The sequence below is a fragment of the Triturus cristatus genome, chromosome 1_1, assembly GCF_964204655.1.
Source record: "Triturus cristatus chromosome 1_1, aTriCri1.1, whole genome shotgun sequence".
Classification (NCBI taxonomy): Eukaryota; Metazoa; Chordata; class Amphibia; order Caudata; family Salamandridae; genus Triturus; species Triturus cristatus.
Genome location: NC_140579.1, coordinates 549,038,662 through 549,054,862, shown reverse-complemented (window position 1 = coordinate 549,054,862; position 16,201 = coordinate 549,038,662). Strand labels below are relative to the sequence as shown.

The window sequence follows — 16,201 nt, the reverse complement described above, 5'->3', positions numbered from 1 at the left end:
CCAAACCTATTACCTGGTCCGACCACTACATTGTCGAATTTAACATCTTGACTAGTGCTATTGTCGGTCCACCAGTTCACATTCAGACCCTCAGACCGAATAGAAACTGGAAAAAACTCAATCTGCCACAACTGAATCGCCAGCTTGTCACAACCCTACCCTCTCTACCCAACAATATCACTACCAAAGATGAGTTTAATTAACACATGGCTTTCTTCAGCCATTGACATCTGTCTCCCGGCCCGAAATGGAAAACAAAACTTTACCCCCCCCCCCCCCGCCCCCTGGTTTAATGACCAACTCAAATGCGCCAAATCCAAGTGCAAGAAACTTGAACGCATATGGAGATCTGAGTATTCCCCCAATGATAAAGAAATTTATAAAACGGAACTTCGATACTACCACTCCCTGTGCAAATCTGCCAGGGCAAACTATGTAAACACCTCTATTCTATCAGCCCAAAACCGTCCAAAAGCTCTTTTTAGAGCAGTCCAAGAACTTTCTGGACAATCAAACTCGCCAAAAGCCCCCTGTTTGGACACAGTCCAATGCAATACACTTGCTGAATTTTTCACGGAGAAAATAGACCGCATCTATGCCGGTTTTGATGCCTCCCCACGAGCATTGGACAACCCCCCCAGTACAGATCCTGACACCACCTTCCCCCAGGATACTACTACCCTTGCCCCTCACACTTCCATTGACAAATGGGATCCGATCTCTTTAGAACTCTTCTTTAAACTCATGGCTAAAATCAAATCTGGCTCCCCACTTGATGCCATGTCCCCTCAAATTCTAAGCACCCTTGACACTCCCGCTCTTTTACCCATCCTAGCCCTCCTGAACGCATCTCTGTCGGAAGCCACCGTTCCTGCAGTTTGGAAACACGCCATGGTGGTTCCCCTTCTCAAAAAAACTAACGCCGATCCCAACAACCCTTCTAATTTCCGACCCATATCTCTACTCCCTTGCCTGTCCAAGGTATTAGAAAAACACATCAACCTCTGCCTCTCCTCTCACATTGAGGACACGAAATTCCTACACCCATCCCAGTCTGGCTTCAGGGCTGGATTCTCCACCGAATCCACCCTCTTAGGTGTCACAGAGGCTATCAGAGAGCAGGTGGACAGAGGGGAGACGGTGGCGCTTATCCTGTTGGACTTAAGCGCTGCGTTCGACACCGTCTCCCATGACATCCTCCTCTCCACCCTAAAGGCCGCTGGTATCCATGGCACTGCTCTAGCCTGGATCGCCAGTTTTCTGTCCGCACGCACTTTTCAGGTCTTTTCCTCCACTTCTGCCTCCATTGCCCTCCCGTCCCCACACGGTGTACCCCAGGGCTCTATCTTGAGCCCCCTTTTCTTCAATATTTATGTCAGTCCTCTCGCCTCTCTGGCAGAACAATCTGGTCTCTCTATATTTTCATACGCGGACGACACCCAAATCATTTTTTCTCTCTCTTCTAATAAACACGCCCCCATTTCATCTCTCCGATCTGGGCTCATTAATATTGCCAACTGGATGCAGACCAATAAACTAAAACTAAACGGCGACAAAACCGAACTCCTTCTATTCGGTCCTGACACCTCTCTCTGGGGCCCTAAGCATTGGCCTCAGCAAATGGGTCCCCTGCCGGTTCCATCCACCAAGACTCGCAACCTGGGAGTTACATTTGACAACCAACTGTCCATGAAGCAGCATGTTGTGAAAGTCTCAGCCACCTGTACTAATATCATGCGGTGGCTGAGAAAAATAGCATGGATGCTTCCGCCAGACACCCAAAGAACTGTGGTCCAGGCTTTAGTAACCTCCAGGTTAGACTACGGTAACGTGCTCCTCCTTGGGGCTAGCAAGGAGGTAACACGTAAATTACAGGTGGTGCAAAACATGGCCGCTCGCCTGCTCTGCAACCTGCCCAGAACTGCCTCTGCCACCGTTTCCCTGCGCAGCCTTCACTGGCTGCGCATCGAATCAAGAGCAAAATTCAAAGCCCTCTGCTATATGCACCGGATTAAAACAGGCAACTCCCCCCCCCTACCTTTCCATTGTGGTTCAACCGTACTGTCCAGTGCGCACCCTCAGATCCTCCTCTTTTGGCACCTTCTCCGTGCCCCGTTTCAAACGCACCAGAGTTGGTGGTCGCTCCTTCTCCTATCTGGCGCCATCACTCTGGAACACACTCCCCATTTCTTTGCGCTTTGAAACTTGCTACCTGAAATTCAGGAAAGGCCTGAAAACCTGGCTTTTCTCTGCTTAATCTTCTCCCATCTTTTGTCTCCCTGCTTCTTTTCCTCTGTCAGCGCCGGGAAACCCCTGGGTATCTGTGCGCTTTACAAACCCAAATATAATAATAATAAGATGGCGGTGATGCAGAGCACAAACTAATGCTAACTTAGCAACGTCTGCTGGCACCCATAAACCCTCACGACACCCTCCCCTTGAGCAGTCCTACACAGACTGATCGAAGTAGAACACAGAGTTCAAAAAGTCTGACCAACAAGAGCTTGTGGGACCAGGAAGTGAAGAATGGTAGCCAGTAAAGAAATAAAAAATACTGAAAAGGAGAAGAAGTAAAATAATAATAAAAAAAATGTCTGGGTGGCCTGGTCTTATTAATCCATCAGCGTGTAAGCACAAAAAGTGGCGACCACTTCCAACAGGAAATTATTGTCATCGTCTGAAAATGTAGACGCCATCCAGTTAAGCAATTCAAAAGAGCACACATGCTCATTAATGATGGGTGCTTCCAGCACCATCGGTGGGCAACTTGCGTGGTACTCAATGTAACTCCGTTGTAGGAAATCATGTGCTGCTGCACCGATATCCCACTGAGCTAGCACTCCGAGAGTAGCTGCACAGGCCATCAGACCCATACTGGAACAGTCCTGCCCATGAGATACTAGAGGGCTCATCAGTAAGTCAAAGGCCGGGTCAGGAGACGCTGTGTTTGTGAGGCAGATATCCAAAGCCCATTGGAAAGGACATTCCAAGCATGAGAAAACTGGTTGCACACAAGTGTACCATGGAAATCGTAAAGACAGATTATAAGCCACGCTTAGAGTGGCCAGTGGCAAAGTACCGTAGCACTGAAGCATGCGGTTACGAAGCAGCTGTAGCTGGGCCGGGTTCTGAACAACCACAAGAGGGGCAGCCATTCCTGAGTAGGCAGATCAATACGAAGACCCCGACAGCTAAGGCGAGTATTAGTGGGAACCCGCTGAAGACACTGGAAAAAATAGAATGACTGAAAGCCGGGATCACACCAAAAATAGTATGAAAAGAGGTTACAAGGCCAGAGCCCACAGTTTTAAAAAAATGAGCCATGCCCGTTGTATACGAAGCATTGAAGATAGAACGTATTAGCTCACCAAAATGTTGTGGGAGGTCAGTGTTTAAAAGTGCTTGAACTTCTGTTCTTGTATTAGCCACCTGCAAGACATAGGTCTCATGGGCAGAAGGGAGAGAAACTTCCTTCTGGGACAATAAACCTCTTTTTCGGCTCAGCTTGCCGAACTCTGCCTTCAAGGTCGGAATTGAAGGCCAAATTGAGATATGGGGAATCCCACGTTGTGGAGGAAACAGCACATTTTTGCAGCTAATGACACGCTGTGACACAGTCACAATGTACGGTATGCCTATCAGCATGCCGCAGCATTTTTCATTATTCAGAAGTAAATAACTGCCGTTAGACAACAGTTTGAATGTTGGCTTAATCCTGGGGACGGGTTTTCCTTTCAAAATTCACGCTAGATTAGGCGCCTCTAAATTGCAAGCGCCGTGCAATTGTATATTTTTGCACACAAGGGTGTGTCCAAACTTCACGCATGAACGAATTTCCTAATGGTTCATAGCGGCCTAGGGGAAAAAATGTCATGCATGATGTAAATTTAAATAAGGAGCACAGCAGTGCTATAACCCCATGAAAGAGCCAAACAGCAGAGTTTGCTTCCGCTACTGAGAATGGTAAAGGGTCTAATTTTTCTATTTGTAAAAGGGTATAAGTGGCCTCTTTCATGGACATAGACTGTTGTCTTTCAGTCAAATTAAAAGGCAAAAACAAAGAGGACGTGTTTACATATTTCCATGGCACGCGACCCATTTTAAGTGTCTGCAAGGTCCATGCTAACTGCATAATAGAGCGCAATTGGTTCTGACCATGATATAACACAGATACATCATCCTGTACAATATCAACAACAGAAGAAAGAATATTATCCAATGTGTATATCCTGGAAGAAAGGGTATTAATTCTGTTATCTACCACAGCAAGAACTTTTTCAAGATTAGCTTGGTCTATAGCCCTCAAACGTGACGCAGCTTCAATTTGAGACATTTTCCAAATTTCATTGTAAACTGCATATAGCCATCGTTTAGGCCTTGGGCCAATCAGGCCTTTTATGAAATCTGATAAATCCACATCATTCGATAACATTGACAAATGCTGTTTAACAGAAGTTAAGGTAGAGTGTTGTAACCATGTTTGACATAATTTACCAACAGAATATGTTGTAACTGAATGTCTTGTTGAAAAACGTGGATCAGGCCTATCCTGTGTGTAACCTGGAGCCCTGTTATGGAAACGCATTTGGCATGCATCTGCACTGGTCTGCCAAACCAACCACCCCATAGAGTCAAGATTCGAGATATTAAATGTTGCATTTGTAAATAAAGACTACAACTCCTCAAATGTATAATTGGTAGTAACATTCCAGTCTCGATATTCGGCAAGGGAAGGAAAAGCAGGAGTCTTCAGTTGTTTAGCCGTAGCTAAACCCAGACAAGTAGTCTGATAGATAGAATTGTTCAAAAACAGTATTTGTGTTGGTATAAGACATGCACGATACAAAGCTTCTGTGCCCTGCACTTGCCAGGTTTTGGAACCCCAAACTGATTTCAAATCAACTGTATCTTTCCAATGATCATAGCCACCCACCGCCAATTTAAGGATGAAGGAATCAGAGTATAACAATTTAATGTGGGTAAGCATAACTTTCGAATTTGATTTAGAATTCAAGTTAAAATAGTAAGACTCAGGGTTCGACTTATCAAAACTCCTAAAATATGTAAATTTATCTAACAGGGTTTTGGAACTCCCTATCGGTGGCGCGGGGCAATGTTCCCATTGTGTGTAATTAATAATAGCTCTAAAAGTAGATGCTTTGTGCAAATAATGGTGGCCATAATGCTGATAGCATAACAAGTCAGCATAATTTTCACTATTCAAATACAAGTCTTCAGCATCAAATGCTGCATAATATTTTAAATCTGAAAACAGAGATTGTATTGCCCGCTCATCCCAGTTATCCGAACGTATGTTATATTTAACCACATCACCCATTGAGACACAAAGTACATTTGGAAAATTAACAATCTCTGTCGAACCATGTATTTGAAACAGGACTGTATCCCAAACTATTCCATCCGTAACTAGCCAGGCTGTAATGTTGACGAAAGTCCGGTCCCTCTTCATGATGTACGATGAAGAATGCGGGGCCAAAGTTCCATCCAGCAGTTCTACAGCAGAGCGTTCTTTAAGGTAGTGTCCATTGATCAAAAGACAAAATACTGTCACAAAACCAATGGACATAAATAGAAAAATAAGAATGAGCACCAGCCAAAAATATATCCATGGGGGAACCAAATAAGTGCGTTTAAACCAGGAGATAAAAATTGTACATTTTGATGGGATTAAAGTCTATGTTGAATGAGAGTCAAAGGAAAAACGTGATTCGTTCCTTGCTGCAGCATTGAACCCAGGCAAAGATTCACTTGTAGGGTAAGTATATTCTTGTTCATCATTAACATCTGAGGATTCTAGGGCCAGCACAAGATTAGCAACAGAGTCCATCTCTACGCCAGTGTCAGGATCCTGGAATAGTGGCATATGAAGATGCCGGAGGCAAACTATTCAGAATCGGACAGATGTTGTAGCTTGACATTATCAATTGAGACGTATCTGTTGTCCTCGCGACCTGGAAGTGGTGGTAAAATTACTGGACGTGTTCCCTGCACGCCCAGCACTGGAACCGGAGCTCGATATGATAGACCAAATTCTTTTTTGTTCTCCACCTTCTCTCTGACCAGTTCTCCAATTTTAGGCAGCCAGCCGATCACTGGAATTTGCAGTGCACCATCAGCAGCGGCAGGTAAATGTTGTTTTGCTAGACTGGTCTACACCATCAAGGTCTGGCACAAACATTTTCATGCTAAAGAGCAATTCGTAAGGGGTCCGCCCACACAGAGGGCTTCTAGGGAGATTATTAAGTGCACGTTGTACGCTATACAAATGGGCGAGCCAGTTCCTGTCAGTACCTAGGACTCTAGCTGTTAAGGATTGCTTTAAGTCACGGTTCATTCGCTCCACAACAGAATTGCCCTCAGGTCGGTATGGAGACGGAAATTTGATTTGCACCCCCAAAGACCGCATGGATTCTTTGTACGCCTTAGAGGCGAACGCCGGACCCTGGTCCGAATGTAGGGTGCCCACTGCAAAAATTCCCACAAAGACACGCAAATTCCTGACTACAGTTCGAGCGTCAGCGCTGTGTTGTGGCCAAACCCATAGAAAACGTGTGCACGAATCAACTGCAACTAATGTGAATTTATTGGCAGTATTAGAAGAAAATGGACCGCAGTGATCCAAATAAACACAAGCAAATGGTTTATTGGATATGCATAGCGGTGTTTGTGGTGGACGAGTCACAGTAGACGGCTTGATTTTCTGGCAAATGTCACAAGAAAGCAAATAAGTACGTGTTTGTTTATATAAGCCACGCAACCAGTAACGTAGTTGCAGGATACTGACTGTAGCAGACACACCAGCATGCGCCGAGGCCATGCCCTTGTGTGCTGCGATTATCAGTGTAAGCCTGTGGTCTGCGTTGGGAATCAACCTCTCACCGTTATTAATTGTCACATAGGGAACGTTATCAGGGTTTAAATGATAAGAGTATTTGGAAGGGAATCCTCTTGGATAATTACCTCCCTTATCTGTAGCAGCTATAGCTGCCAAGACGTCATCATCAACCTTACTCATGGATCTTGTAACTGCTCAGTGGCGTAACGAAACTTGAGGGGGCCCCCCTGCAAAGTACATGGAGGGGGCCCCCCATTCTCCTCGCCAGTCAAGAGCCCTCAGGCCAGCGACCCGCCATACTGCAGGGGCTCACCCCAGCCATAAAAAAAGGATTCTGGTTCCTCTATTGGTCACATCCGCCCTCTCATCGAGCGATTTACATACATCAGTAAATGCTGCTGCGCCCTCCAGCAAAGTTACATAACACTGCCTCCAGCCGGCCCACCAAACACATCCTCCTACTTGATGACCCACCTTCAACGAAGCCCGCTCAGTTAACCACCTCCAAACTCAGATCACTTCCGTCGTGCCTGCAACTAACTCATCCATTACACTCTACCCTCACCCCTATGAAACCCGCAATTATGCTTTTCTGCCCGCCTTTAAAACCACCCCTCGGATGTCACTGCAAACCTGTGACCGCCGCCTACTGCTCCCCTGTCCATCACCCACAGAAAGACTGATGACCGGTCACCATCTAACCACTACCTACCAGTAAATACAGAGCCTTTCAGCTGCTGGCCTCCCCAATGCCACTATGGAAGTTTTAAAAATGTTGAACAATCTCTGCAACTGACCACCTCAAAACATTTCTTCCTGCTAGCCTATATGGCATCAAAGCCGTTCCTGCTACTTTTCATCCTCTGCATGATGCACACAATAATATCAAATGTACAAAGGGTCAGATTTTTGTTTCCTCACGCCAACATAAATTTACACTATGTACCCCACTAAACCATACCTGCTGTCAAAGGCAAACCAGATCCCATATGTAGCACCAGTCAACAAGTACCCCAAGGACAAACACCAGAGAGAATGAGCAATTCATGAATTAAACCTACAATGACAATGTAGCATTTCCCCACCAACTGTCAGCCCAGCGAAGTCTGCAACCGCACAGGAGCCATCAATACCGGCAACATCTAAAGCGCATTTCCACTTCCTTTCTTTGGCAGCTCCTGATACATATACGTATGCCTTCTGGGCGCCATCTACCACAGACCACAGCATTCTTTGTGTCCCTAAGACTAACCGAATGCTGTTGGTGAACGCTTCTCTTCCCCCTTCCTTACTAATAACTAATGGAGGATAACGAAAAAAAAATATAGTATTTTCTTATGCAAATAGCGTATCAAGCACTTGCTGCCCGCAGTCCTCGCCAGATCCACCCAAATCAATATTCTGCTATCGCACCATCCTGTCACCCCTATTATTATCTGAAGATATTTTTTTATCCCTTCCTTGAACTGGGAAAACCAATACTTTGCACAAAAACAAGTCCCTTTAAAACCTTTGCTACTTACAGACTCGCAAAGCACTTCCTTGTTTTACTAACTGTTGTAAAGCAAACGGATAACTCATTCTAGGATTGGGATTATTGTTTAGAGGTGTGGAAGTTAATACTGAGACATAGGATGATTTTTTGCATACACTCGTTCTTCCCTGCATGCGCACACAAAGCAACATTACAATTTAGCTAAACAAATTGTTCAGAAATGTACCGGAAGGTAAAGAAACAGCCCAAATAATTTTTACAAAGAAAAATAGACAATCGTCAACTTTATACCCCATGACATAAAAGCCTTAGCGTGCACAGCTTGCTCAAATCCACGCTACCTAATTCTACCAAACTCAGCACATTTGAACATCTCATAATTCCATGCCACACAATTCAACTATAAATAATTTAACCCTACATTCCATACCACATAATTACAATCCTAAAAATGAAAAAACATATATTTCTACTTCACTCCATACCACATAAGTCCACATCACATAATAACATTCCACACAACTTAATAGCACTCCAAACCACATAATTACACTCCACACAACAAAATTTAAGTATACATAATTCCACTTCAACCTATATAATTATACGTCACACAACATATTTACACTCAACTTTAAAACACAGAATTACCCTCCACAAAATACAACTCTGCAACATGCTACATAATTCCACTCCGCACAATTATACACCACACCATGCCACATAATTCCACACGTCTCACAATTCCACAATTCATCCCCACACAATTCATCACACATAATTACTCCACATAATACCACTCAGCACCACATAATTAACCTCCACATAATTATGCTCTCATCCATATTGCATAAATATACTCCACATAAATCTAGTCTATGCCACGTAGCAACATTCCACATACACTCGTTCTTTCCTGCATACGCACAAAAAGAAACATCACAATTTAGCTTAACAAATTGTTCAGAAATGTACCGGAAGGTAAAGAAACAGCCCAAATTATTTTTACAAGGAAAAATAGACAATCGTCAACTTTATACCCCATGACATAAAAGCCTTAGCGTGCACAGCTTGCTCAAATCCACGCTACCTAATTCTACCAAACTCAGCACATTTGAACCTCTCATAATTCCATGCCACACTATTCAACTATAAATAATTTAACCCTACATTCCATACCGCATAATTACAATCCTAAATATGAAAAAACATATATTTCTACTTCACTCCATACCTCATAATTCCACATCACATAATAACATTCCACACCACTTAATATAACTCCAAACCACATAATTACACTCCACACTACACAATTCAAGTACACATAATTCCACTTCACCCTATATAATTATACGTCACACAACATATTTACACGCAACTCCAAAACACAGAATTACCCTCCACAAAATACAACTCTGCAAAATGCTACATAATTCCACTCCGCACAATTATACACCACACCATGCCACATAATTCCACACGTCACAATTCCACAATTCATCCCCACACAATTCATCACACATAATTACTCCACATAATACCACTCAGCACCACATAATTAACCTCCACATAATTATGCTCTCATCCATATTGCATAAATACACTCCACATAAATCCAGTCTGTCACGTAGCAACATTCCACATAACTACACTTCACACCATGCCTCATAATACCACTCAACATAATTTTCACCCAGCAGCGAACACTTCCACGTCACACATTTCAACTCTACACATTTCCATTCCACACCACATAATTCAACAACAAACTACATAATTCAAACCAACAACAGAATTACATAACACACCACATACATCCAATCTACACCACAAAATTCCACATCATGCTATAATATTTAACAGCACACCACATTAGTAAACTCCACTACATACTACTCCACAACGCAAAATACCATTCCAGATAATCTCATTCCAAGACACACAATCCCACTCCATGACACACAATCCCACTCCACATAATTCCAGTACACTCAATACCACACAATTACTATCCACATAATTACATTATTTCGCTACACAGATCCAATCCACACAATACAATTCCACAACTAACAATTCCAATCCAAACCACATATGTCCACTTGACACCACACACATTCACTCCACTCCAAGCAGAAAACACATAGGTAAAATACACTGTCCTTTACAATGTCAATAGCTCTAACTCTCACAAATGCGAGACCAATTGCATTGCAAATGCTTGTTTACCTTCCAATGCGACCGAGCAGATCCTGTTCATTTTTTTTATTTTTATTTATTTTATGGAGTTTTATATAGCTCGAACTTGACCCGTATCGGGTATCATAGCGCTTTACATGAGCACCAGTTGCGTTACATGAGGACATATTCATATTTGTTAGGCACAGGTAGATTAAGTGATTTGCCCAGAATCACAGGATGTTCAGCGTCATTGTTGAAACTCGAACCCTGTTCCCCAGATTCGAGGTCGACCGCCCTAGCCGTTAGGCCAACTCCTCTCCCAAGTATGAGTAAGAATAGGCATAAGAAGGGCTAAGCAGAAGAGCTGAAGTATTTAGATGTAAAAGTAGTGGAAGGTAGGTTCAAGTAGGAGTATGCAGGAGTAAGAGTGTAAGTAGGAGTAGGTAGGACTAAGTTAATGGTAATAAGGGCATTGGTAAATACGGTAGCAAAAGTAAGAATAGCAGTTAGAAGACGTAATAGGAGTAAGAGGAGAAATGAGTAAGAGCAGGAGGAAATAGGCGTAATAAATTGTAAGTGGAAGCAAGAGTATGTTGGAATAATAAAACGTAAGAGTGGGAACAAATATGAGGTGTAAGAGAAAGGTAAAATTAAGAGGTTACGTAGCACAGTAAGAGGAAGTATGCAACATATGAGTAGAAACAAAAATCAGAAGTAGGCATAAGTAGGAAAAGTTAGTAACTTAACTGCAAGATTAATGAAAGTAAGATTGAAAGAGACCAAGATGAGAAAAGTAAGACGAAGACAGCAAATCCTTCCATATTCTTCTACGACTCCAGTGCTAACAAAGCATGACATGCTTTTCATTTTATGTACACATCAGATGAAGAGCAAGAACCTTCCATTAAGCGCTATTGTAACACGCTTCAGTTGGTAACTTGCGTGCAGCTGAAATAGGTACAATTTATGAGTTTTATAGCGCTCACAAACAGCATAAGCGTGTTTCTTGGCACTATTTCAACAAATGTTAACACTATGCCACTGGCAGAGGTGCAATTTGTTTTATTAATGGGTTGCACACAGACCGGTCTCTGTGACGTGCTGTTCGACGAAAAAGTGCAAGAAAAGACTTCTTAATACCACGTGAGCAGCACTTCAGAACTGTTTGGATAAAGCTTAGCCGATGCCCGGGAGCCGAATAGTGATTTTTGTGTGTCTCTGGCGCCCAGTAGCAGTGCGTTTACCCCGAGGGCCACATTTGGCATGTTCTGATTTGAACTCACCATTATAGAGAGAATGTAATACTAGGTCATTTATTGTCACATGCAACAAGGGTTGTCAATCCCGGCCCCCTTTCTCTGTAGTCCCCGGCACCTGTTTAGAGGTGGACAGGAAGGAGCCCTCTCTCCTTCCAGCACAGCAAGCAATACCACAGAACAGCGCCAAGACCAACACAAACGGCTCCCGGTAGCTCAGCTCATGTGCCCCGGTAGATGTGAGGCTGTGAGCTGATGAGTAAGAGGTTTAGGAGCAGGGTGAGGAGCTGGCAGCCTACACCAGGGTGGAGCAACAGCACTGAGGAGTCTACAGCAACAGGGGACGGGTCTCCTCAGCTCCGAAGTGTGAGGCCAGCACGTGGGAGCCATGCAGCGGCAGCCAATGCTTGTGAAGCAAGTAATCAAGCATTGGCAAAGGTAAAATAAAACCAAGCTAGTGCCAACTAACACGAAGGGTGGGACGGGGAATGGTAAAATTGGGGGCAGGAGGCAGGCCCGGCTCCAGGAATTTTTATTTGGGTGGGCCAAGGGTACATTCGGGTGGGCCACTGCTGGCCCAATTTATCACTTATATATCTAGCCAGGCCTGCTTCTGGGCCCTCCTTTATCTCTCCTTACTCTTACAAGGCACAGTAAAACGCACTCTTTTCAAAGTCTCTTTCTAAATGTTATCACTCTCAAAAAGTGCTTTTCTTCCATGCAATGTCCCTTTGATGGGAAGAGGAAGTTTCTAAGGTGGGAGTATCAAGCAAGTGACACTACCCGGGCTTCCTCTGTGCGAGCCTTCAGGGAGAATCCCTCTTCATTACTACCTCCACCTGACCTCTGACTCTGCAGCGCACTCTCTTACAGGCTTGATTATCCACTTTTCTACCACCCTTCTCCATCACACCTTATCTCACACCTGACCTTGGGCCCTAGCCCCATATCAGCCACCATTCAGTTCCACTTTCACTATTCCCAGTAAAAAACAATAGTAAAATCACCTTCAAACTTGAAACATTGAATATAGCAGTAAAAATAATTAGCATGCATGATAAAGTATGCTCCACAGTTGTCCTAATCACCTGACTGTTAATTAAATAAATGAAAACAGAAAGGCCATGACAGGGCCGGCTTTATTGCTGGTGCAAACATCTTTTTGACCTCTTTCTCTGTAGATAGCTTAACTACCACCCTCCAACAGTACCCTTCATCTCGCCATAGCCACTCCCCCTCATGGCCTCCTCCTCAGACTCCCTAACTACCACCCTCCACCAGTGTCCCCCATCTTTCTGTAGCTCCCCCACACCCCATGACCTCCTCCTCAGATTCCCTCACTGCCACTCTCCACCAGCGCCCCTCATAGCTTCGTATTTCCTCCCACTCCATGACCTCCTCCTCGGATTCCCTGCCACCCTCCACCAGTGCCCCTCATCTCTCTGTAGTACCCCCCCCCATGACCCCCTCATCAGATTCCTTCACTGCCACCCTCCACTAGTGCCCCTCATCTCTCTATAGTTCCCCCACCCCATGACCTCCTCCTTGGCTTCCCTCACTGCCATCCTTCACTAGTGCCTCTCATTTCTCTGTAGCCCCCCACCCCATGACCTCCTCCTCAGATTCCCTCACTGCTCCCTCAACCAGCGCCCCTCATCTCTCTGTAATTCCCCCCGAGCCCCATGACCTCCTCCTCGGATTACCTCACTACCACCCTCCACCAGTGCCCCTCATCTCTCTGTGGTTCCCCCCCCACCCCTGACCTCCTTCTCAGATTCCCTCACTGCCACCCTCCACCAGTGCCTCTCATTTCTCCATAATTCCCCCACCCCCATAACCTCCTCCTCAGATTCCTTCACTGCCACCCTCCACCAGCACCCCTCATCTCTCCGTAGATCCCCTCACCCGTGACCTCTTTGGATTCCCTCACTGCCACCCCCCACTAGTGCCCCTCAGCTCTCTGTAGTTCCCCCACCTCATGACCTCCTCCTCCGCTTCCCTCACTGCCAACCTCCACTAGTGCCCCTCATTTCTACATAGCCCCCCCACCCCATGACCTCCTCCTCAGATTCCCTCACTGCTACCTCCACCAGCGCCCATCATCTCTCTGTAGTTCCCCCCACCCCATGACCTCCTCCTCAGATTTCTTCACTGCCGCCCTCTACCAGTACCCCTCATCTCTCTGTAGTTCCCCTCCACCCTGTGACCTCCTCCTCGGATTCCATCACTGCCACCCTCCACTAGTGCCCCTCATCTCACTGCTGTTCCCCCCACCCCGTGACCACCTCCTCTGACTCCCTCACTGCCACCCTCCACCAGTGCTCCTCATCTCACTGTAGCTCCCCACCCCATTACCTCTTCCTCGTTTTCCCTCAATGCCACCCTCCACTAGTGCCCCTCATCTTTCCGCAGCTCCACCCCCACTCCAGGACCTCCTCCTCGGCTTCCCTCACTGCCACTCTCCACTAGTGCCCCTCATCTCTCTGTAGTTCCACCCACCCCGTTGACCTCCTCCTCGGACTCCCTCACTGCCACCCTCCACCAGCGCCCCTCATCTCTCCATAGCTCCCCACCCCATGACCTCTTCCTCGGATTCCCTCACTGCCACCCTCCACTTGTGCCCCTCATCTCTCCATTGCCCCTCTCTCATATCCATTCCATTTGTTGTACAGCGCTACTCATATGAGTGTAGGGTGTCACAGTACTTTACATAACAGCACGCATTATACAGAGACTATAAATCAGTCTATGGGGAATGTCACATAAGCCAATGAGGATTACAAGGTGTAGAAATCACGTCATCCATACTGGTGGGCAATATATTTTACGGGGGTTTGGACTGGAGAAGCACAAACTCAGGATTTAAAGAGTACTCCAGTGGTTGGGGGTCAGCTTTACTGATTAAAATGTATAACTGCCCAAACAAACTCTTTTTGGCAACATTAGAATAATGAAGGAATGGAGAAGTTCTAACTATATCACAATACAAAAAAGCGAAGTTTGTATGCAGCTCTTTAAAGACAGTTCATAGGTCACTGTCCTATGTTAGGATAGTAACTTCTGAACTGCAAGTAACACAAGGATATCTGTGACAGAGGTAGTAACCCACTGAGCTATTCCCATAAAATTCAGTTTATCAGCACTTAAAAACTACCAACAGACAAATGGTTACTCTGCAGCAGGATCGTAAATCACCAGTTATCTGCACAGTTTTTATTGTAGTTGTACATCGGTGGCAGATTCACTGGGAGGGCTATGGCTCATGTTTGGGTGGGCCAGGCTCATGTTTGGGTGGGCCTGGCCCACCCGGCCCTCTAGAACCGGGCTTGGCAGGAGGTAACATATCCTGCACTTGTTAGTGGTGTGAGACAAAGAAAAGGGTCAGCGACAGGAGGATATTTACAGCTGGGACTAATTAAAGTCCCAGATAACCTATCTGTAGAAATGTAAATGCTGCATTTTAAAACATATCAGGCATTTGTTATCAACCCACAACATAGCATGTTTTTTGAAGGAGCTCACAATGAAAACTCACAATTAAAACTGCTAGACTTACCGACAACGCTGCAGAATGTTATCTGTCCTGCTCTTTACAAGTCTAACCTCTCTCCCTGAAAGCCCCGGTGTTTCTGAAGAGTGCAGGGCCCCATCCTTTTTCCGGCCGGGCTCTGACTGAAGAGAAACAATGTAACTTGTTACTTTGTTTCTCTTCAGTCCTGCCCTGGGTCAGCACGAGGAGCTCAGAGCAGGCTGCAGACTGCACCTGCTTTCTAGAGCAAAGCATTTCTCTCCCAGCTCTTTACCGAAGAGCTGAGGGGGCCCCCTTCACCTAACCGAAGACTGGGGGCCCTCCCGCACCGCGGGGGCTGCGGGGGCGTTTGTTACGCCCCTGTAACTGCTGCTACTAAGCACGTGTCCACTGCCGACTTAGCTGCTTCATCCTACACGTTGGTGGCCAAGAGTATGAATTACTTGTGTGAGTGGCAATTGTTCTTTCAGCTCTGCCACCCAAACCCATATCATCTTTTGCTTAATTGTCTTGCCTTTGGAATCACAGTATTTATTTTGAGACCAAAAGAATAAATTGTCATTAAAAGATTGTACACAGTAAAAGGAATTGCTTACAATCAAAGTAATCACATTAGGATCTGCAAACTCCAGTGCGAGCACCAAAGCATGCAGCTCAGCCAATTGGGCGTTGCAGTCGCTGAGTGCCTGTGTGTGGACCACACTGGACTTAAACTCGCCGTTCACTATGGAACCAGCCACAATAGCACAGGCTGCAGAATAAGAATGTTTAGATCCAATCGCCGGTTGCGCCGAACCGTCAGTGTAAATGATACAATGGTATTCCTCGAGTGGGCGCATGGACAGAGGAGCTGGATGAACGAATTCATATTGCAACGACTC

The 16,201-nt window shown here is 45.3% G+C and overlaps 1 protein-coding gene across 1 annotated transcript in view; it reads left to right on the top strand.

Annotated features, from left to right (window-relative positions):
* Nucleotides 1-16,201, top strand: part of LOC146870586 (copine-8-like) — a 1,950,277-nt gene that overhangs the window by 103,275 nt on the left and 1,830,801 nt on the right. The window contains exon 3 of the mRNA XM_085643269.1: nucleotides 7,535-7,545. Within this exon, the coding sequence (XP_085499395.1) occupies nucleotides 7,535-7,545 (11 nt within the window). The remainder of the gene's footprint in view (nucleotides 1-7,534; nucleotides 7,546-16,201) is intronic.